The 24,847-nt window shown below is 45.8% G+C and overlaps 1 protein-coding gene across 1 annotated transcript in view; it reads left to right on the top strand.

The window, feature by feature from the left end:
* The first annotated feature begins 13,658 nt into the window (after positions 1-13,658).
* The window catches only part of rps6ka1 (ribosomal protein S6 kinase a, polypeptide 1), a 71,859-nt gene continuing 60,670 nt past the window's right edge, over positions 13,659-24,847 (top strand). The window contains exon 1 of the mRNA XM_079573202.1: positions 13,659-14,191. Coding sequence (XP_079429328.1) covers positions 14,129-14,191 — 63 coding nt within the window. The 5' untranslated portion in view covers positions 13,659-14,128. The remainder of the gene's footprint in view (positions 14,192-24,847) is intronic.

Here is a 24,847-nt window from a genome sequence, read left to right as displayed (position 1 = left end):
TATCTGGTTAAAGAGCAAGTAGGCGGTAATCCAGTTTATGCAGTTTACCCAGAGAACAGTGACGGGAGTAAGACTAGGGTTTTACACCGTAATCTCTTACTACTGGTTAATGATCTCCCAGTTGAAGCTCCACCTCCCAGACCTGAGCAAGCACCCAAGAGACCGAGAAGGGCTCAGTTAAGTGATCAAAACAGACAGAAAAGTGACTCAAGTGACTCAGACTCTGATGAAAATACAGAAGGGTACTGGTTTAGGTTCCCCAGAGAGACTGGACAAGTGGGGAGGGACACTGACTATAGTCAACCTGACATACCCCAGACAAGCCAGGTCCCTGGGGATACAAGTGACCACTTCCTGTTGCCTGCTAGAGACAATGCAAGGGTTAATGTGCAGAGTCGACATAACCAGACTGACAGAAACAATCATCCTGTGCCACAGATGCCTCCTACTCCCGTGGTACAGGCATCGCCTACCCATTCTGAAGAAGAAAGTGAAAGGGGTGAAGTGCTCACTCCTCAAGGACTTGACCCGCCTCCTCAGATACCAGTAGTTGACCCAGAGACTGAGTTGAGAAGGTCAAACCGAGAAAGGAGACCTAGACAAATGTTAACCTATGAGTCACTAGGTGAACCTTCGCTACAGCCACTGGCTATGGTATCCACACTAGCCACACCATATATGCAATATCCGCCATGGGTACACACACCTTTCATCCCATATGGTCCAGGGTTTGCGCCTTATATGCCTTACCCTGTTATGCCATACAGTTACCCTACACATATGCCTTGTTGAATATTTAATTTTTGGTAAAGTTTGTGAACTTTGGTATTTTTGAATGTCAGGAGCCATTTTTTAATTGTCAGGGAGCGTGTGACACACTAATGTGTATACACATTATTATTTGTTTAGTTTTAGGACGCTGATTTTGTGTAATAACTTTGTTTTAGTTGTAGTTACACATCCACGCCAGAAGGTGGCGCATTACTTCGTGAGACGGTATTGAGAGGTCATAGGCCCTCCTTCGTCAAAATGGCAGAAGCGAGGCATTGAGAAACTTCACTCGTCTCCTGTCTCATTAATTTTCCTGTTTTCCAGGTTAGTAACAGTATAAACCACATTGAATGGGTCGGAAACTAATTATAAGAAAAATAGCTAAATGTAACTTTATAAATCAGTCGGTAAACACTGCATTTTTGTTAAGTTTTGCGTATGTGAAAAGACGTGAAAAAGCTAAGTCAAGGCGATGCCGCCGGCGCCATTTTGTGTGCGTACATTTTATTTTATTTTATTTTAAAGCTCTCTATTTGGATCAAATAAGCTCCTGTTGGTATCCTGACAATGTATAATGTGTTACAACGCCGTTGGCGGATAGATAAGATGTTAGTTAAAAAGCATATTAAGAAAAAAGTTCGAAGTTGAAGCTAAGCCTGCCGGCATACATGTGTAGCCCATCTATTTTATCTATTGGTAAAACAAATGTAATTTCATTGTTATTTATTATTGGTAGAAAGTGTAAATTATTCACTATACGATCACATGTACCGCAATGGGTGGAGTCCAGGAGTGGGGCTCATTCACAAAAGTGAGTTGCCCACGCCCACTGGGGAGTAGTGAGTGATGCCTGGTGTGTGCGCTATGGTGACGCTGGTCCAAGCGTGCCTCAACATGTACAACGAACTGGACTAAATAAAGTTGCAAACCATCCAAGTTTACGCCTGTTCTGTTGGAGAGTGCAACATAAATCTTGGCGCCGTGACCCGGATTGGAGATCGCAAATGGACAGCGGCTATTTGACCAACAGCTGATCGGAGTTGTAGCTACAAGCCAACAGCTGATAGCCCACTACGGCGGCGCACGGCTACCTACTCACAAACTGTACTCTTTCACCAAACGAGCTAAGGTAAAAGCATTAACGGTGAATCGTGACTATTGCCATTTGGAAAATGTCTGTCATCTGGGAAAGTACGCTGGAACAGATCGAGGGGAAACTATTGACTTTACCTGCTACGGAGCTGTCTAATTTATGCACAATGCTGGAGTTACCTGTAAGCGAAGAGGACAAAACCCTACCTCGCAAAATGAGACGGATTATCCTACAACATTTGGAAGGAGAAGACGTGATTTCGCTGGAGGACGAAGGAATGTCTCTGTTGCTGAAGGTCGGAGATCGCATTGATGAATTGACGCGTTCTATAACACCAGACCTCCATCTGCTGGAAAGATCAGGTACTGCACCCAGCAATGAAAATGTGCCCAACGCACCCGTGTCTGCTGCTAATATTCCTGTCTATAATGCCAGTCCTGCATTTGTTCATCAGTTATATCGAAAAGACTTTAAAATTGTTGGACAAATTGGTGAACCACAGCAAAAAGACAAACTTGGATATACAAGCTTAGAGAGACAGATTGAAAAAGCCCTGAAGAAAGGATACAGTGAAGCTGATATTGTGGAGGCTGTAATCCAAGCTATTGTTCCGGGAATAAAATTAAAAAGTTACCTTGAGAGCAGACTGGACCTTTCTCTTCAGGCATTGAGGCAAATTTTGAGAACCCATTTTATTGAGAAGGATGCAACAGAACTGTACTACTGTCTCACTAGAGCAGCACAAGACTCAAGGGAGACACCCATACAGTTTGTAATGAGAGCTATGGACTTGAGACAGCAAATTTTGTTTGCATCTGAAAGGGCTGAGTTTGGATTAAAGTATAGCTCTGAACTGATCCAAAACCAGTTTCTTCAGACAGTGCTTACTGGTTTGATTGATGACACTGTCCGGGCTGATTTAAAGCCATACTTACGTGACCCAAAGGTGGCGGATGAGGTTCTCCTGGAGAAAGTCACTGATGCATATACTCTAGAAGTGGAAAGGAAAAACAAGTTTGCCTCCATGTCAAAATCACGAGGGGCAAGAGTAGCAGCAGTGGGGGAGGATTATACTTACAGCAGAGAGAGCAACACCCTGATGTCCACCACCGATGCCACCAAGCCCAGCGAACCACCCAAACGTGAGACGCTCCTGGATAAAGTGGACCAGGGCAATAAAGCCATCTGTGAGGCTATACAACACCTCACAAACCAGCTCTCTACCCTCCATCAAGCTCCAGCGCCGGGACCACCACGCCTTGAGGGACCTAGCAGACATTTCAACAGGAGGTTCAGGCCACAACAGCGACCGCATACGACCGGGAGGTGTCAACGCTGCCAGGACACCAACCCCCACGGCAAGTGTGACCACTGTTATAAATGTGGGAGTGCTGACCACTGGGCCATTGGCTGTCGCAAGGGCACCAATGTCTCAGCCTCGTCAAATAAGATTGAGACTAAGGTACATCTTGGTAAGACCGACGCCCAGTTCAGCCAGACAACACCTCTCACTAGTAAGCAAAGACAGACAGCTAAACTAGTGGGGCGAAGATGCCTGGTTCGAGCCTTCCTCAATAATGTGGATACAACTGTATTATGGGACAGTGGCTCACAGGTGTCGATTGTCGGAGTGGACTGGAAAGATAAATACTTACCAGATGTCCTGGTGAGGCCTGTAGCAGAGCTCCTAGAGGATGGGGAATTTAGCCTGTCTGCAGCTAATGGAACAGAGATTCCCTACAAAGGATGGATGGAGGTGGAGTTCACTCTCTCTCACGAGGCTGTCCCAGGGATGAGTGAGCAGTCCGTGCTTGTACCTGTCCTGGTGGCCAGCAGCGAATTGGAGCGTCCAATTATAGGCTTCAATGTCATAGAGGAACTCGCCCTGACCAGTGACAATTCAGAGAACTGCAATCCAGTTGGTCACATGGCCCAGAGACTTTCCTCAGCACTAGAGGTAGGCCGCAGAACGGCTCATGCTGTCCTGTCTGTGTTGAAGCAGCATAAGCCTGAGGACAGCCCTCACATCGCTCGCCTCAGCCGACGCCCGGTGACAATCCCCAAAAACAGTATCATGAACGTGTCTTGTGGACTGGTCCATGGGGGTGGATCCTATGCTTTGCTGGAACCCAACCCGGAGTTTCCGTGGCCAAGTGGATTAAAAGTGAGAGAGCAGCTCATAGTTATCCCCCAAGGCAATGCACGTGTCACTGTGGCTGTGGAGAATAATACTGACAGAGACATTACATTGTGTGGCCGCACCACCCTGGGATGGCTGCATAGTGTTAATAGTGTGTGTCCCCTGGAGCCTAAGCAATCACTATCTCCAGAAGAGGGCAACACCACACTTGAAGAAGAGCAGTCGGCTCAAGTGCTGCTGAATGAGCTGTGGGATCCTCCTGTGGACCTGAGCCATCTCTCTCAAGAACAACAACAGAAGGTACGCCAAATGCTGAGGGAAGAGAGTCAAGTATTTGCTAAGGATGAGTGGGATACGGGATGTATTAAAGGACTGGAAATGAATATTCAGCTCAAAGATGATACCCCAGTGCAAAGGACTTACAATTCAATCCCACGTCATCTTTATCAGGAAGTGAAAACACACATCCAAGATCTGCTGAGTAGGGGGTGGATCCAGAAATCCTACTCCTCATATTCCTCACCTATTGTTTGTGTCCGGAAAAAAGATGGGAGCCTTCGTCTTTGTGTGGACTACCGGCTGTTGAACCAAAAGACTTTGCCCGATCGCCACCCCATCCCTCGTATTCAGGAAATTCTGGAGAATCTGGGAGGCAACGAGTGGTTCACGGTCCTGGATCAAGGAAAGGCATACCATCAGGGCTTTGTGAGTGAGAGGAGTCGCCCATCTACAGCCTTTATTACACCCTGGGGCCTGTATGAATGGGTACGGATCCCATTTGGACTTGCAAATGCTCCTGCTACATTCCAGCGCTACATGGAGAGCTGTCTTGGGGATTTAAGAGATGAAGTGTGCGTCCCATACCTTGACGATGTCCTGGTCTTCAGCAAAAGTTTTGATCAGCATGTACAAAATGTGAGGCAAGTGCTGCAAAGACAAAAACAAGCTGGTATTAAACTGAGACCAACAAAGTGTGATTTCTTCAAACCGGAGGTGTGTTATGTGGGGCGGATCATCTCAGCTGAGGGCTACAAGATGAATCCCAAGGAAATGGAAGCGGTCCAAGCCCTCCAACATGAGACTCCCTCTACTGTCAGAGAAGTGAGGAAGTTGATGGGATTCCTCACCTACTACCGGTCCTACATTCAAGACTTCTCGAGGACAGCAAAGCCCCTGTACGACCTGCTCTCTAAGCCCAAAGTTGCAGAGAAAAGCCCGCCGAAGAAGGTTTCAAGTCGTCAGTCAGCTCAGCTTGCTCCATCTCACCCAGTGCAATGGACTGTCATTCACCAAGAGGCACTGCAGAAGTTGGTACATCAGCTGACTAACCCTCCGGTGATGGCCTATCCCGACCTAGAGAAGCCCTTCATTATGCACGTGGATGCTTCAGAAGAGGGACTGGGTGCTGTCCTCTATCAAAGGCAAGAGGGAGCCCTCAGAGTTATTGGGTATGGTTCCAGGACCCTTTCCGCCACTGAGAAGAACTACAAACTCCACTCTGGAAAACTGGAGTTTTTGGCTCTAAAATGGGCAATTACAGAGCGTTTTCGGGACTATCTCTTCCATGCACCCCACTTTACAGTGTACAGTGACAACAATCCACTGACCTATGTCACAAAATCTGCCAAGCTGAATGCGACGGGACACCGGTGGATAGCAGAGTTGGCTGATTACCGGTTTACCATCAAGTACCGGCCCGGGACTGCTAATAGGGATGCCGATTTCCTGTCAAGACACAAGCCTATTCACAACATCATCAGGGAGTGCACTGAAGAGTTCCATCAAGAGGATATTGAAGGCATTGGCATGGGCATGCGGGAGGAAAGCAGAGGAGAAATCAATTGGATCTCAGCAGTTACCTGTAACATTGATGCTCTTCCACAAGAGGTCAGCGTTGCTCCATCTGTACAGCCCTTAGCAGCCAAAGACATCAGTGCAGCTCAAGGAGCAGATCCAGCCATCTCCAGAGTCCTGTTCCTGAAACAAAAATATACTCACCTGAAGTACAAAGAAAGAGTGACAGAGAGTGCACCCGTGCGGAGGCTCCTCAGAGAGTGGTCTCGCTTGCAGACGGATGAAGATGGGATCCTCTGGAGGGAAACATCCTGTAGAACACAGTTGGTCGTCCCAGAGCCCATGAAAGCTCTCATCTACAAGCACCTTCATGAAGATATGGGACACTTGGGAACAGAGCGAGTCATAGCTCTGGCACGTGAGCGCTTTTTCTGGCCCAAGATGAGACAAGAAATTGAGCATTATGTCACTTCTGTCTGCAGCTGCCTCAAGAGGAAGAAGCCAAATAGAGTCACTCGAACGCCAATTCAGAGTATTAAGACATCAGCTCCGTTTGAGTTGATCTCTATTGACTTTGTGCACCTTGAGAAGAGCAGTGGAGGAGAGGAGTACATCCTTGTGTTGGTGGATCACTTCACCAAATATGCACAGGCATATGCCACAAGGGATAAGTCTGGAAAGACGGTGGCCAGAAAGCTATTTGATGATTTCATTCTGCGTTTTGGTTTCCCTGCCAGAATCCATCATGACCAGGGAAGGGAGTTTGAAAATCAGCTCTTCCGCAAACTAGAGAGCTATTCTGGTGTGCGACACTCCCGCACTTCACCCTACCATCCACAGTCAAACCCTGCAGAGCGCTTCAACCGGACTTTGCTCGGGATGCTGAGGACCCTGGCAGAAACTGAGAAGTCACGCTGGAAGGAACATCTCGCTAAAGTGATCCATGCCTATAACTCCACAGTCCATGAAGCTACAGGGTATTCTCCGTTTTTCCTCCTCTTCGGCCGTGAACCTACTTTACCCGTTGATCTGCTCATCCCTCGGAAAAAACATGAAGAAGAGCGCCAGTCTCTAGCAGGTTATGCAGAGAAATGGAGAGAAGCTATGCAGCAGGCCTATGCTATAGCCATGGAGAACATGTGGAAGTCGGCCAGAAGAGGGCAGAAGTGCTACAACCAACGTGCATGGAGCTCAACGCTACAACTTGGTGACCACGTCCTGGTACGGAATCTAACCCCCAGAGGTGGTCCAGGGAAGCTGCGGAGCTATTGGGAGGAAACCATCTATGTGGTGAGAGAGAGGAGAGGCCCTGACAGTCCAGTATACACAGTGGAGCCACTGCAAGGTACAGGGAGGAGAAGAGTGTTACACCGCAACCTGTTGTTGCCCTGCCCTTACCTGGTAGAAGAGCCTCCCAGGGACATTCCTCAGTCCGGTTTAAACCACCCCCCACCTCAGACCAGGGGAAGGCACCAAAGAGGTCGGCGAGAGCTGCAACCAGTGGAGACAGAAAGTTCCAGTGAGGAGGAGTTTGGCCTCTGGACAGCTGGGAAGCCACTGCATCCACTCACCACAGCACCTGTCAGAAGGCCCATGCAAGTGGAGAGACGGGAAGAGAATGCGGTGCAGCCTCAAGTGGTAGCTCCTGGGAGTCCTGAAGGCGAGCCTGAAAATCAAGAGGGTTCACCAGCCTCCGCCAGTGAGTCGGAAGAGGAACAGAGGGAAGCTGCAGTTCCACCACGGAGGCCAGTCAGAGCAAAACAGCCTCGTCGTCTGTACACCTATGACCAGCTGGGTGAACCAACAGTGAGAGAGCTGCAGACCTGTCCCATACGTGCGAGCGGTGCAGATGAGGTCCACACCGACGACGGACCCATTATGTATCCTTTTTCGCATTATTAGTCTTATAGGCTATTGTAAATAGTGAAAGATGGGTTATTTGACTCCTAAAACGTTATGTTGTGGGTAGAGTAATTGGTTTAAGTGGCACACAAACTTGATACTATTCTAAAGAGTATTAGTTGTAACGTATCTGATCTAAAGTTAAACTAAAGTGAAATGGTATAGTCATGTGATAACATGCTTTTGGGTGAAACAAGTATTTTCCTTGTCCCATGATGGAAGATTGGGGGGCCCACCGATACTTCCCTGGACGATGCACCCGCTGATGCATATGGACTTAATGAGGAGTCGTGTGTTGTTGCCATAAAAAAATGGACTTTGATAAAAAGACGTTTTATAACAAGTTAAAATCGTAAACAATGTGAAATGGACTGCCAAACCTGTTGCTCTTGAAATGTAATGCCTAATTTGTATAGTCTTTTACACGTGGGTATAAAAGGGAAAATGAAAAAAAAGAGACTATGGGGAGCACTTCTCTTTTCAGTGGGGAAGGGTGTAGCCCATCTATTTTATCTATTGGTAAAACAAATGTAATTTCATTGTTATTTATTATTGGTAGAAAGTGTAAATTATTCACTATACGATCACATGTACCGCAATGGGTGGAGTCCAGGAGTGGGGCTCATTCACAAAAGTGAGTTGCCCACGCCCACTGGGGAGTAGTGAGTGATGCCTGGTGTGTGCGCTATGGTGACGCTGGTCCAAGCGTGCCTCAACATGTACAACGAACTGGACTAAATAAAGTTGCAAACCATCCAAGTTTACGCCTGTTCTGTTGGAGAGTGCAACACATGCCTACCATGTAATTCATGAGCCGTGCTAGACGGAGTTCAGCTAGAAGATAGCAAAGCTAACAATATGTTAAAAAGCAGTCCAGCTGCGAATATTAAAACTATTTTGGTTAAAAAAAGGAATAAATAAGACAGATAAATAGCTAAAAGGTAAAAATGTCATTGTGTTGAAAGTAATTTAAAAGTACTGTACATGAAAGACAGTTTTATTGCATATTTTTTTGCATACAGTTGTTGTGAAACAGTTTATTATACATGTGAATGTATTAATAAAAAATGGCAGAAGCGAGGCATTGAGAAACTTCACTTGTCTCCGGTCTCATTAATTTTCCTGTTTTCCAGGAACAAATATAATCTGCTCAACAGGCCCAAAACCTGGGTCTGTTACAAACACATCACACAGGATTCTTGCTCTTGAATAGGTTGTGTCCGACATATTAGCGCATCAAAGCACTCCGTACTGCGGCAGAGGTTGTCGGCAGTTGTGCTGTCGTGTGTTGGACTAGACTCTATTTCTGTAAGAGCAGTGTGGACTCCCTAAAAATGCCTTGATGCTGGTGTGTCCTCTTGTCACTTGGCCTGTTGTGAATGATTTTGTAATCGGCTCTTTCATGTGGCTGTCATCTTTTCTGCTGCCATTGTATTCCGAACAAAGGGAACATCTGAGCACCATTGACAACAGCGAGGTCCAGAGCATGACTTCTGCAGTGGCTGAATGAAGCCCTCAGTTGAATGTCACAGATACGGCGTACTCATTATGCTCCATCATGACCTTGACCTTGTAGATATTTGATGTCCAGGCCCCTTCTCAACATGAGCCAGGATTGCATTAGCAATGTAGGCAGCTGCCTGATGGGCCTGAGGGAAAAATCACCAAAGGTCCTCTACAACCTCATGGCCTGAGTTTAGACAGTTATGCACTGTTTAAAAATCTTTGATGTCCTTCATGATGCCTGATTTGAACCTCACAGTAAGCTACAAGCTCATTTTGATGGTAAATGGACTCAACTTATAAGCGCTTTTCTACCTTCATTAGGTCCAAAGCCCTTTACAGCAAGCAACCAGTCACCCATTCACTAGAGGTGAGGTGGGTGAAGTGTCTTGCCCAAGGACACAACGACAGTGGGTACCTTGAGGAGCTAGGATTCGAACCCCCGACCTTCCGATCATGAGACGGCCCGCTCTGGGGCCAGGCATCTCACATGTGTTCGTGCTGTTGCAAGATGGTGTCTGTAATAAAGTGATAACGGTTGCCGTCTTCGCTTGCTGTATTAAGAATAACATCCAAGATATAATATAAGATAAGATAACATAATCCTTTACTGATCTCACAACGGAGAAATTCACTTGTTACAATCGGCATTCAAAAAGATCGCTCAGAGTGTGAAAAACAGACAGAAAATGTGCAAACAGTTAAATCGTAGAAAAAAAGGGGTGTCTTATGTACAATATGTAGAAGCAAAAATCTTAGGGGGCGTAATTATAACAAAAAGAAATAATGATAAATAAAAATTAGAACAGACTACAAAAAGTAGAATATCGATGTGCAAAGTTTACAGTCCTAGTGCAGGTTGTCAGTAAGTGATGCTGGTACAGGGAATAAAGTGGCGCTGATACAGAGATTATTGCATGTATTTTTGCAATGGGGTTATGTCACTTTAGAGCCTTGTTGTACAGTCTGACAGCAGTGGGGATGAAGGACCTGCTCCTTCTTGCAATGAGGGTGTCTCAGTCTTCCACTGAAAGAGCTGCTCAGCTCTTCTACAGTCCCGTGCAGTGGGTGGGAGGTGTTGTCCATGACGGAGGTGAGCTTGTCTAATACCCTCCTGTCCCTCACCTCCTCCACAGAGTCCAGGGGGCAGCCCAGGACGGAGCTGGCCCTCCTGACCAGCTTGTTCAGTCTGTTCTTGTCCCGCTCTGTGCTGCCCGGGGCCCAGCACACGGCAGCGTAGTGGAGAGCAGAGGCCACCACAGAGTCATAAAAAGTCCTGAGCAGAGGCCTGCTCACTCCGAAGGACCTCAGTCTCCTCAGAAAGACCTCAGTCTCCTCAGAAGGACCTACGTCTCCTCAGAAGGACCTCCGTCTCCTCAGAAGGACCTCCGTCTCCTCAGAAGGACCTCCGTCTCCTCAGAAAGACCTCAGTCTCCTCAGAAGGACCTCAGTCTCCTCAGAAGGACCTACGTCTCCTCAGAAGGACCTCCGTCTCCTCAGAACTTTCAATTTACCCAAAGATTCACCACCATTCCTCCAACTGCGCCTTCAACTAAGTAGCTAGGCTAGCTGCTAGCCTTGCTGCTTCTAGCCTAGCCAAACGCTGCAGCGCAACGCGCAAACTTTTGGGAACTATTTGTCGCGGAAGTCATTAAATAAACCTTTCGGCCTTCATAAAAGCGTACGAAGTTTATGTTGTGTGTGTTCAGTTGGCAAATGGCCGTATAATGGCCGTATAATGGCCCTTCAGGGCGAAACAGACCCCTCCGCATCGCGTCGGGGTCCGGTTCGCCCTGTCGGTACTTATTTTCCCGATAATGACCAGCGTTCTATACATTATCCCTTACTTAACCCTCACCTGAACTGAGCACATATTCTTCAGTTTGGCTTTTTCCAAAACAAATAGCGACAAAAACGTGACCAAAACGTAACAAAATTGTGACCAAAACTCGACAACAACTTGACAAAAAAGTTACAATCACTTTTGTAGGTCTTCAAATGAGGAACTACACTGTTGCTCTACAGTGAAGAAGCTGGTCCAGTTTCCTATGGCATTGTTCTGTCTTGAAAGACTATAGTTTTAAAAGCTGCTGTCACCGTCCCAAATGTCATGGACTGATCACAGCAGATTTCCTCTGTTCTCTGTGACGTCCTGATCTTCCTCTGTTCTCTGTGACGTCCTGATCTTCCTCTGTTCTCTGTGACGTCCTCTTCTTCCTCTGTTCTCTGTGACGTCCTGATCTTCCTCTGTTCTCTGTGACGTCCTGATCTTCCTCTGTTCTCTGTGACGTCCTGATCTTCCTCTGTTCTCTGTGACGTCCTCTTCTTCCTCTGTTCTCTGTGACGTCCTGATCTTCCTCTATTCTCTCTGTGACGTCCTCTTCTTCCTCTGTTCTCTGTGACGTCCTGATCTTCCTCTGTTCTCTGTGACGTCCTGATCTTCCTCTATTCTCTCTGTGACGTCCTCTTCTTCCTCTGTTCTCTGTGACGTCCTGATCTTCCTCTGTTCTCTGTGACGTCCTCATCTTCCTCTGTTCTCTGTGACGTCCTCATCTTCCTCTGTTCTCTGTGACGTCCTCATCTTCCTCTGTTCTCTATGACGTCCTGATCTTCCTCTGTTCTCTATGACGTCCTGATCTTCCTCTGTTCTCTGTGACGTCCTCACCTTCCTCTGTTCTCTGTGACGTCCTCACCTTCCTCTGTTCTCTATGACGTCCTGATCTTCCTCTGTTCTCTGTGACGTCCTGATCTTCCTCTGTTCTCTATGACGTCCTGATCTTCCTCTGTTCTCTGTGACGTCCTGATCTTCCTATGGTCTCTGTGACGTCCTGATCTTCCTCTGTTCTCTGTGACGTCCTGATCTTCCTCTGTATTTCCCTCATTGCTCCCATTATCGGGTAAATCTGCATCATTTCCCACGCTTTACTGCACATCATCTCCGCATTCTCTTCATCCTCTTCACTGACAGCCTCATTCTCTGCAGCCTTTTGTACTAGCCTCTCTTGACTGTTTCATGCAAAGTATTTTTACTACATTTATTGATATACTACTCAAAGTACTTCATTGATGTGCCACAGTTTGTCTACAGAATCATTACTCTGGCAGTAATACATAACTAAACTGTTTTAGGACTTATAATATGTAGCAATCTTCAGGAAACCTGCTGAAAATAATTGGCAGTTTTATTGCTGAGTTTCACTTATTAATACTCCCAAATGGTCAGCATCAAGACAAAACATCAGACTGCTTTTATATTCCAAGCTTTGGTCCTAGATCTATTATATCTGCTGGCACATTGAAGGTCCAGCAGGTTTATTGAGCCCATTCTTTCGGATAATGTTGCCATGTGCTGTGGTGTTACAAAGCAGATGTTGTTTTGAGGGACGGGTATGGACCGTGTCCCCGTTTATTGAAGAGTAGGAACCCCCAGTTCAAGGTCAGAGCTTCTTATAGTAATCAGTGTTGGGGAGAATCCTTTGAAATAGTTTTTCAGTTACAGAATACCGAATGCTTTCCTTAAAATGTATTTTGAAGTGTATTCTCTTACTTTGTCCAGTCAGAGTATTGTATTCTGAATATTTCAAATACTTATACTTATTAGGACACACATGTGAAAAATCTTGATTTTACTGTAGGAGAAAATTCCTTTTAAGAATGTTGTGCTGAGTACCGTGATGCATTCCTTTGATTTTCGGAAAGTAACTGCATTGTAAATACTTTCAAATGAAAGAGTAACTACCTGAATAAAGTTACTCGAGACGTGTAGCCTTTTTAAGTATTCCATTACTCCTCAACACTAACAATAATCCACAATACAATTTTTGTTGTTGTTGTATTTATTTATTTAAAGATGCCCTGATTTCCCGATCCACGCACCCCTCCTTCAGCTGTTCTGGGGGGACCCCGAGGCGACAGCAGGCCAGCTCGGAGACATCGTCCCACGAGTGTGTCCTGGGTCTTCCACGAGGCCTTGTCCCACTAGGACATGCCTGAAACAGATGCCGTAGCCACCTCAGCTGCTCCTTTCGACGTGAAGGAGCAGCGACTCTACTCCGACATGCAGGGACATGCATTTACAAAAAGACATGAATGCAGGACTACTGTCCTCCAGGGCCAGCTCGGCCCAGCGCACACTCTCTCATTCACACACTATAGTCTCTACGAGAGTTTGTATCTTTTGCAATAAAAAACAAACAATCAAGCAGAAAAACTCTCACACACCATCCCCAACAGTTATGCCGTGTTACTGAATGATCACCACCTGCATCATGACCCTGAGATGCGCCTGTGCTGCCACAACATCAATACGCAGCATCCAATCAGAAATTCCACCAGTACAGTGTGTGCAGTTCCGCTCTCCGCCACAGGGCGGCGCACTCAGACCCTGCGCGTGGCGGAACAAGTGGAAAGAGCAAAGGAAGGATATACATAAATATCTCTCGTGTCAGCCAATAGCAGCTCGAGTTGGACTGCTCGTACTACACAGCCCCCACCGAGGTCCCCGCTCGGCTCTTACGCGCATCGCTGCTGTGCTGAAGTGCTGCCGAAGACGCCGCTTGGTTTGAGCAAAATCACTCCCATTGAGAACACGTCACCTACCGAGGAGAACACGACAGGAACCGCGGGGAAACGGCGGCGAGGCGCAGCGAGGCGGTGGGTACTGGAGCCACGCGTGCACGGGAGGAGGAACCTTCTGCGGACTGGACTCTGCACACTGGCACACGAGCTGCACTTTGACATCCACATTTGAACGATCACGGGATTACAGTCGCTTGTTCCTGTTGGCAGCGTAAAGAAGCGCACAGATCCTCCTCCTCCTGGGCAGCAGCGGGGAAAGGAGCCAAACTGGACCGCGGAGGCTGACACAAGTTGACAGGACACGATCTTGGGGGAAACTGGAATCCGGAGTTTGAAGAGAGGGAAACATGCCCCTTGCGCAAATAGCTGAGCCATGGCCCACTATGGAACTAGTGCAGCTGGAGACGGAGGTAAGGGAAGCTTATGGTTTACCTGCCACTGAATGGGCTCTGTAGAGCCAGTGTTCAGTCTGCTGCATGCCCCGGCTCATTTACCTGTCCCTGTTGTAGTTTCGTTTGAACCAGCTCCACCTGCAGCATGTGCATACTTTATAATCACACCCTGAGGGAGGAGGCGCAGAGGAGCAAAATCAGGCTCTTGAAAATCTCTTCAAGGACCCTCAGTTTAAATGCGTATTTGGGTTGTCCGTTCGTATTCCAAACTCCTAAGGGCCGACTGTTGTTGGGACCTTGGACCTTTTACCACTACGCCTTGTCTGTGTGAACCACTGAGTGTCTGTAGTGCTTTGCCTTGGCAGTCTACCCCAGGGCAGATGTGGCTTCAATAGTGGCTTATCACTGGTGTGGAGTGAATAAACAATCCAATTTAAGGATCTTATGTGTCAGAAAAGTGCTACATACTGATGATGGTGATGCTTGTTCTTCTTCTGTGCCAGGGCTCTCTGCGTGCAGGGCTTTTAGCGTGGCTTTCCCCAAACCCAGGCTCTCACTTTCCTGAGCCCATTTCCAAACTGAATGGACAGTGGTGAAAAGCCAACACTTGTTTATGGAGACAGATCCTGCACATGTAGATGCTGGTAGAAGAAATCCAATGGGAGGTTAGCCCTGGGCATTATGCACCGTGATTAAGAGAACAGATGAATAAATCCTGCACTGACATAGGATCTCTATATATATGACCACCTGCCATAGAAAATGAAATTCAATCAAAAATACATCAAATACAATGTCAGAAATGTAAAAACTTTGGAAACCCCTGCCCTATTCAACTAAAACATGTCAAATAGGGCTTCAGGGACAGTGCTGGATATAGCGTTACTATTTTACTACCATCAGAGACAGTGCCAACTGGGGATAATAAAAGATAATGATTTTAAGATAATCATAAAATAATGTCAGTTGTGTTGTGTACTTACCTCTGTGATGTAAAGGCGCTCACAAAGTTGTTTAGGCAAATGAGTATTTCCAGAAGAAAGTGTGTTCTTGTAAAATGATCCATGCTCTGAACACGTATGGCCTCCTCTGTGATGGTGAGGGCATTATTTAACAGCCCTTGTGATCTGAGGCTTCTCTGTAGTGTTGAGCAGCTCACAGAGCTGGATTTAGCCACACTTGACTTCCTGCTCCTCCTCAGTGAAAGGAAGAGGCATCATACCCGGTGTGATTGTAGCAGTAACGGGAGGAAGCCGAGAGAGAGGCTGTAGATTCTGCTGAGACATACTAGATATTCTTTACATGAAACATTGCCGGTGTTAAAGGCTCTCTGTCAAACCCACAACATACAGCACTAGGGATGGGCCAAGACTCGAGTTCTCATCCATACGTAGAGTAATATTGTTATGTTATTTTTTACTAGGAGGCATCCAATATACTTAGGCCACTGGGAATATATAGTTACATAACCATCAATAAACCCATATAATGATTTATAACAAATAAAGATCATTTGTTTTCATTTTGTTCAACTGTTCAGGCGCTTTGAGCCCCCAGAGCTTAAACCCAGAATTCATTGCAGACCGCAGTCTCTGCCATTGTGAAGCTACAATCTGTGCAGTGGCGAGTAAGACTGTGAATCTGTCCCATTGGTGCTTATAGCTACATGTGCACCTACAACGCACGGACCTGAAGAACTGAAACACCGCGTGCTTGTAAACTCACACCCGCACTGGCAGAAAGAAAGAAGGCTACATCACAGCAGAGGTATCCCTTGTTCATCTTTGCATTGGGACCATGGCCCGTTCACCTGCTCAGTGGAGCTCCTCCTCTGCGTGTCGTTGTCTGGTACAGACGGTCTCCAAGATGAGTCAAGGTTTGCGTTCTTCTCCTGCTCCTCTGAAATGAACATTTTAGCTTCAGATCCTGTTGATTTATGGACATTACGATTACTATATCGTTTTAACGGGTCAAATCCATTTTTTACATTGGGTTTGGCTGGCTATGTGGAAGAGCTCCGGTTTTGCCCACACAGTTTTAGGGTTAGTTCTACCCGGAGGAAACCTATGCAGACATGAGGAGAACATGCAAACTCCACAAAAAGGCCTCGTCCAACCAGGAATTGAACCTTCTGGCTGTGAAGCACAAGCGCTAACCACTGCGCCACCGTGTGAGGAGCTGTGTCTAGGAGAAGGATAGATTTTTGTTCTCGCGGACACATGAAGCATAAATCCAGCTTTAGTTTCAAAGCGCACACTACAACAGGACAGAAACGCAGTGTGGCTCTATCACTGTATGATCCGTGTGCTGAACAGGGCTGAGAGCGCTCCTCATTTGCAGACTATGTGAATGGAAGCTGTCTTCAAAAGCACAGAGAGGCTCGTCCAGCAGTCCTCCCACTGTTCCACACTTCGCACTGGTGCTGCCCAGCAGATGGCACAGGCAGAGTGTCGGTGCTGCTAACTTTCGCCCGCCTTCTCACAGTATCTGTGTGACAATTACTGCTCACAAGTGTTGTTCAGCTTTACTGCAACAATTTGGAAAAGAAAAGAAATATACAGTGATTTATCAAACAACAGTTCCACATTTTCAGAAGAAATGCAAGCCTGTTGCATGCATGTGTTTCACAACATGTTTGTAAAATACAAGACGAAATACATAGTCATTTGTTTTCTGACAATGGTAACAATCCAGTTTAACAAATTCTCTGTTTGCTGCTCTTTAGGGCGTCGGTTACATACATATATTTAGTTCTGTGAACAGTATACTATGAAGCTGTGCAGTATGCAGTTGATTGTGATCAGTCTTTTCTCGCAGGCCCCTGAGCCCAGGACGAGTGCAGCCCTCACATAGCATCAATATCAATCCCACTGCTGGCTTGTGACCAGGCCAGTCAGAGTGGCTCAGAGCCAGCAGTCTGTGACCCATCCACAGCCAGCTCCTAATGCACGCTCAGTGGACTTATTGATCACAAAGAGAGAAACACAGAGGGAGACAGGAACAGAAGAAGCCAGAGAGAAAGAGCGCCGCCCTTGTGGTCCACAGAGATGAGACTGTGTGAAAGTCCTCGTCATGGAGTTTCATCCCATTTAGCAGCACTGATTTCGCTATAGGGATCATTTCTCACCGTCATTTTGACAGTCAGGGTCGTAAAAGTCCTTCATGAGCTATTTTTATCCCTCATTAATCAATTTCTCATTATTTGCATTTTTTGTAGGTGTTAATGAGCCGTATATCGATTATTTATGTTGGGAAATAATGTGAGTTTCGCAGGATAAATGGAGCTAAATTAAACCGAGTCATGGAGCAAAAATATCTTAAAACTTCACTGTTACACATGCAAACTGGAGCTTAATATTTGCGTTTCCTCAATTATAACTTATGTTTAAGAAACGCAGTGTGCAATATTCTGCAGTTTACATGGCGTGTCTTTGAGCCTGCTCCACATGTGACCACCTCTGTCCTTTGCAGAAGTCGATGCTCTCAGCTCCGATGTGAGTGTGCATCCACGTGACCATCGCAGCATTAAATGGCTGTTTAGTCGCCGTGCGAAATACAAAGTGAAACCATACAGCGCTCCGCTGTGATGTAGCTGTGCTTTGGAGAGTGCCTAGAGGCAGCACTGGGAGGCAGAGCAGTGCTGCGCTTGGACTTTCATTACAGCATGATTTTCAATCTGTCAACTTCAACATTTTCTGTCAAAGCTAAAAGTATTGTGTGAATGACTGCTAATTTTTGCTGAATGCAACCTCTGTTACAGTTAATGTCAACAGTGTGCTGGAGCTGAGTTTCTGTCATCCTGCTCCATGTCCACCTGTCTGTCTTCTGTCTGGAACATTTTCCCCATTGCTTAGAGTACACTGCAGAAACCAAAAACACAATCAGGTGTCGATACATTTTGATTTACTGTAATGAGTTCCAGTTAGTGCAGTGGCTTTCCGTGGCTCTTGTTTCTGTCAGGACAGAGGGATACAGCAATGGAAAAGGTTCGAGACCTGCATGGTGTGAGCAGCACCTGTAGAAAGAGACGCTGCTTGTGATGGCACATTATGATGAAGGCCTGTTTTCCTTCTCATGTCCAGAGCAGGAGAATGAATCGCTCCTGCCTCGTTCTAAAACATGTGTGACATGTGCGCCTTCATGTGGTGATGTATTCTAAATGATATTGCAGTAATAATAACCTGCCAAAATAGAGCTATACAAATAATCCCAAATGAATTGTTCAATCTTAAATCATGTCAAAACAATGCCAACATGTTTATTTCCAAAGTTCACCTCAGATAAAGGGTGCAATTGAGACCTGCAGTGATGGTGTGATACAAGTCTGCCGCCGAGCTCTGCCGCCGAGCTCTGCCGCCGAGCTCTGCCGCCGAGCTCTGCCGCCGAGCTCTGCCACCGAGCTTTGCCGCCGAGCTCTGCCACCGAGCTCTGCTACCATCTCAGACGCCCTGTTCCCCACCTTTCCTCTGTGAATGTAGTGTGTGAGTGTGTGAGTGGCAGGTGGTGGTTGGTTGGGCCAATGGCACAGATTGGCACCTTCTCCAGTCTCCAGTATCATCACTTCCACCATCAGGGCTCTTAAACTTTTGTAGCAGTGTGCCCCAAAAGAGCGTGAAGCGCTTGCCCTCCACCAAACATACACTCACATTCCTATCGTCGTGCACAGACACATGTATAGGAAAAATCAACATTGTAAGTGGACAGCAGTGTGCATAGTGACGCGGACTCACTGCTGTCCAATTACACACTCACTAACGTCCTCTCGTCCTGCACATCTGTCGCACATATACTGTATGTAATGCAAAAATCAACATTGTAAGTCATACAGAGCCCATTAAAGGAATAGGCCACTGTTTTTAAATACTGAGATATGTTACCTTAGCTTAGACCACTTCTTTAGTACCTGTCTGGTCTTAGCAGTAGTAGTAGTTCGAAATCCATGCAGTAATATCTTCACTTTACTGTGCGGACACCCAACTACTCCTGTTATTATTACGCCTTACAGTATACTTCCCCCTTTTATCCGCTTAGAAAATCCACATTGTTTTGTGTAATTATACTTTGTAATGTAACACTTCACGTAACCATATTTATATAGGGAAAATGTGGAAGAGCTTGGTAGCTTCTATCCTGACCTTGTTTGGAGCTATAGAGGAGAGAGGGAGAGGCTAAATGCTAACGGCGTCTGCGTTACTAAAGGTCCTAAAGAAGAAGCTAAGGTAAGAACATATCTCAGTGTGTAAAAACGGTGGCTTGTTCCTTTAAAGTCAATGGGTGACTGAGAGCCCTGGGCTCCCCTTCGCACATATGAATGTTGGTAAAACTGAAGTTGGGTGCAATAGCGTCCCCTACAGGATTAAGCTTCTTTGTTTTATTTATATAGACAGTATACAATTTAGTTTTACTAGCTCCGATCAAAAAGTCAATTGCACCCATGCCATATTATTCATGGTGTTGCCATAGCGAAAGTTATCTCCATAACATTATGGATTTTGATTTTTCAACATATTGAAATATGCTTTGGTTTGCACTTATGGACTGATACCATTTTTTTGTGTAAAGGTTTACTAAAACATTAGCCATTCCAAATCCAAAAACTAAGACCTCTGAGAAAAAACAAAACACCTAATAGCAATAATTGTTTCGTGGCTATATTTATTTGTATTATTATCATTATCTTCATCAAATATGTTTTAAATACTAATGCTTATGTGATCGTGTGCCCGGGTCAGTATATTAAACGAGACAGGATTTCAATGGTGGAGGGCTGCTTGAAAAACATTCCGATTTTAATTCAAATCTCGATGGATTTTTTTCCTACAGTAATCATCAGGATTTATGGTCGTGGCATGAAACTGCTTTGGTTCATGATCTATTGGACCGTTTCACATGTGTAATTTCCAGTGTGATTCAGGACCTATACGTTCAAACCTGGTGAATACCTGTGGCTTGGCACAGACGGGGTTAACCGATGGAATGTGCCCTGTTTGGACCAGGCCCAGGCCCAGGCGGGGCCCTCCTCCACATGAGCTGCTGCCAGCACTTGTACCTTACACTGCGTGTGTGCGTGCGTGTGTGCGCCCGTGCGCGTTTGCCCATGTGCTTGAATGTGCATGAGACAGGCCAGGGTACAAAGGTATCAGCAATAAAAGCTCTGTTTTATAGTTTTGTCGAGCTCAAAGTTCAATGTGTGAGATCTTTGGCGTGCGCTTCTCCAGACGCTCAAAGTCACTTTACAGTTTCATGCATTATTCATTCACTCCATACTTGGTGGTGTGAAGCTACTATTGTAGCCACAGCTGCCCTGGGGTTGACTGACGGAAGAGAGGCATCCAGTCTGCGGTCCCTCCGACCACCATCCACTCACTCATTCACCCTGGCTTCTGGTGTTACCAAACGGTCTCCCATCCAAGTACTGACCAGGCCCTTCCTGCTTCGCCTCTGAGGTCAGACAGGATGGGGCAGAGCAAAGGCCACATGGCCTATATAATGCTTTACTTAGGCTTTTACAACTTTATACGTTACATGAGCCTTGATATTTTCTGTTGTAAACTTACAAAACTAAAACTATATATTGAAACAAATCCTTGGTTTTGGTGATCTTATGAAATGCAGTCACGCTTTGTCTTAGCAGTAAAATATAACATTGTTATTTACAGTGTCCACTTGAGGCAATAAAGTCACGTTTTATGAAGGGATGTAGTATGCGGTCAGTGCAGGGACGTACACCAGAGAGAGGCAAAGGGAAACAGACTGAACAGGGATTATTGACACATGCACAAATGAAGTAAAACACCTCTCCCTTGTGTGATGCAGGACCTGGAAAAGTCCATAATTGTATTGTACAAGATTGACATCTTTGAAAAAAACACAACAACAACAACATGCAAATGACATTAAATTGGTCTTTACCAGTGAAAAAACAAACGGAGAGTAAACTTTTATCGTCTCCTCTCTGGCTGAGAGCAGGCAGGATGTGAGGGGGGGGTCAGGCCTGTGTTAATGGAGCTGAGCAGGGTTTGAGAGGCAGCTGTATAATGAGCTGTTAGTATGTGTGGGGTTAAGCTGCTGTTCACCTGGGTGTGACCGCCTGGCCACACTGTGGGCATGTGGTTACATGACTCAGTGCTGAGGATTCTATTAGAAAGTGACTTTGCTTTGTGATACGTGAGTTAATGTACAACTGGCTGTGATTACTGGACAATTACTGCAGAATATGAACTACAAATACTTCAAGAAACACATCCAGTCATTTTCCCAGAGATTTTTTGTTTTTGAGGCCATTTGAACCATCAATCTCCTGTATCCACATCTTTTCTTACTGTGTTAGGTCGCGGTACTTTTCGTCAGCAAAATAAATAAATAAGATAATAAGGGACTCCCACAGTTGTGCTACAACAGGCCTAAATACTTTAACTGGCAGCAGCAGGAGCCTGGGCTGCTGTTTTTGACATTAAGGTACACAAATGTTTTTGTCAAATCTATCAAATAATGACTGAGGTATTGAACCAGCATAAACTAACCGAGTTAGTTTCATGGAAAGTCCAGTGGAGATAACGCAGAAGAAATAAAAGGCAGGTGTGGCAAAAAAAAGAATGGCCTTAGCAACCAGTGTATGATAATAAGATAAGATAAGATAAACCTTTATTGATCTCACAAAGGTGAAATTCACTAATGGGATAAATGATACATTCTTCATGTTGCTGACTGTGGAGATTTGGATTATGTGCCATGATCTGGGACTGGTCTACCTACAGCCTAAAGGCTGGTTTATAGTGGAGTGGCCAGTCCCGCCCACTGTAACCCTGGGGTCTGGAGGCAAGGCCGGCTGCCTCAGCGTGGGTCTGACACTGAAGTACACGTCAGTCTTTATGCCCTATATGAGCAGGGCTGGGCACAAACCTAACGTTTTGATGCTGTTGGTCCAGGAAAGTTACTTGGTTGTTTCAGCTCAAATAAACAATACAAATGAACATTGTTCTGTTTTCAGACAATTATTTGAGTATAGGCAGTGCTTAATTTGATCCCCAGTTTCTCAGGGTAAAGGATCCGGGTACAATGAGTTTAATGAGTGCCCCGGCAATTGTTTTGGCCTGTTCCCAAAATACATCACATCAGACCAAAAGTGTTCCTGTAATGACTAATTTACAAATTAAGCACCGAATATATGGATAAAAAAAAAGCATTGTTGAGGCATCGTTATTGAAATACCAAGTATTGTTAAAGTACCAGTGTCGAAAATAAAAATGTAACGGTACCCAGCCCTAGCGGTCAGTAGATCTAAAGTTGGGCCAGTCTAAATCCTGAAACACCCGGGAATAAATGAGCCTCATGCAAAAATAGGCTTCCTTTGACGCGAATGCTAATCACTGGTATTTAAAGTTACAATGTTTTACAAATCTAATAGATTGTGTATCATTAACTGCCTGGGTCTGAAATCTGTGTTAATATTAAATAATCATGATAATCAAGTCTCTCACTTTGACCAATGAGATTGGCCGGTTCATAGAAAAGCCCATCAGGTAGCAATGTGGTAGGGGCTTGATCATTTACTTTTCTACTACTATCACTAACTATTACTTACGAACACATACTATTATAACTATATTATCACCAACAACCTTTTAGCTCAGCTCATCCTCTGAAACATGTTGGTAATTCAAAGTGCCTCGGATCCCTCTCATTCTTATCAAAAATGACCCATGAGTCTGAATTTATCACTGAATTTGTACGTTAATTTGCTATATTCACTCAACTCTTGCAGTGATCAGGGAGCACTCTGCATCTTCTGACATTTTTTTTATTTAATTGGAATTGATAAGAGAATTGATAATGAACCCGATCGATAAGAGAAATTATCAGTGGCACTGATGTCTATAAAATGATACGGGGAAAACAAACTGATCTGCACCACTACTTTAACAAATGCTGGATTATGAATACCTTCTACCAAATAAAGATACAGAGACACGGAGAGGTGCTTTAACAGCCTATAACCCACATAAATAACACAGAATGCTAACCACCGGCTTAATCTTCTCATGTGAATGAAATTGAAAAAATAGACCAGCGTTTAAATCAACTTTATGTGTGTGTGCTTTTATCCTTATAGTCCTCCCGAAAACGTTCTAAAAGAGTGACATTGTGATTCCCATGACAAGCCTTCCTCCCCATTGGTGAGGCCACAAAGCCTGGCGTGACGCGTTGCCGTTTGCATCAGTGGTGTAGTCTACGTGACACGCAGGTATAAGCTGTATTTACCACTACAAAGCCTGCAGGATTTTTCCTATTCTCTCCATAAAGAGACCAGCACAAACTCTACAGCACCTGTTTCCTCTTGCGCACGAGAGAATGGACCAGAACCTCTTCCCTGTTTCCCTCTCGCTCCACTTCCAGACATGCTGCTCATTGACAGCAGAGGCGCAGGTTAAACAGGACACACCTGCCACGGAGCACGCCTCACTGTTTTTAAGATATCACACAACATACCTCAAAGGAAGACAGCTTTGTTTTCATTAAGAAACAAAACTTTAAATCATGGTTCATTTGCATAAGCTCCATCCATGCATTTTCTTCCACTTGTCCGTTGGTGGGTCATGGGAGCAGCTGTTGGAGCTGCCCAAATCACATTGCACCAGCCCCTTATGGCTCCTCCTGCAGGTGGTGGGTCCACGGAAGGACAGCCTCATGGTTCTGACCGGGCCTGTTGGTCTCTCATATGGGGCTTCTGAACCGCTCTTTGTCTGACCCGTCACCTAGGACCTGTTTGCCCTGGGAGACCCTACCAGGGGCACGAAGCCCCCAAAACAGAGCTCCCAGAATCATTTGGGTGCTCAAGCCCCTCCACCACGTTAAGGTGGCGGTTCCAGGAGGGGTATAAGCTCCAGCCACCCAACGGAAAAGCCCTATAGACCTTACTGTCCTGTTAAAACTAACTTTAGTTCACCTTACCCCTCCCTCTCTCTTGCCTAACACAAAGTGCAGTCAGAATTCTTCTAATTGTATTATAAGAGAGACAACTGTCTTCTCACTGCTCTCAGTACTGTTCTGTATTTGTCCTCAGATCTCAGCTCAACGTTCAATACAGTTGACCATAACATTCCATTGGATCAGGGTCAAACCCTGAATGTCCCTAAATGTTGGCACAAACCGAGCCGTTGTCCATTTCACATGAAACTCAAAGGTACCTGGGCCTTTCTCTGTGCACATCAGAGAACGTGCAGTCCAATACAAAGGCTATTGTATTTGGTAGTTGCCTGGATACGGAGCAGTGCTGTGCTAATTGCGCTGTTAAACCACCAGCACGAACACAGTGCTACAACACGGTTGACTTGAGCTAATCAAACAGGCGTCCAGGGAGAAATCAAACGCTGCTGTAACCAGTCTGGCCAATCTGGACACCACTTGTGGATGGTCATTTCTGGAGCCCAGGCGTCTTGTTTATGGATGTAATGCAGTTGTGTGTTTATCCCTTGTCAATGGGGGCTGGGGTGGAAACGTGCCAGAGCCATGTGGTTGAGGACGCCCAGGGGGAGGGACGCACCATTATCTGTGCCATCAGCAGCTCCACACACCCACACACGAGTTGAACGTGTGTGGCAGAGGAGGCTGTCCTCATCACAGTCAGTCTGGTTCTACTCTCAGGGTTGTGCTGATCCAGTATCAGAGCTCAGA

The sequence above is a fragment of the Gobius niger genome (assembly GCF_951799975.1).
Source record: "Gobius niger genome assembly, chromosome: 16".
Lineage (NCBI taxonomy): Eukaryota > Metazoa > Chordata > Actinopteri > Gobiiformes > Gobiidae > Gobius > Gobius niger.
Note: the sequence above shows the minus strand (reverse complement) of the source record. Positions and strands in the feature narration are given on the sequence as shown.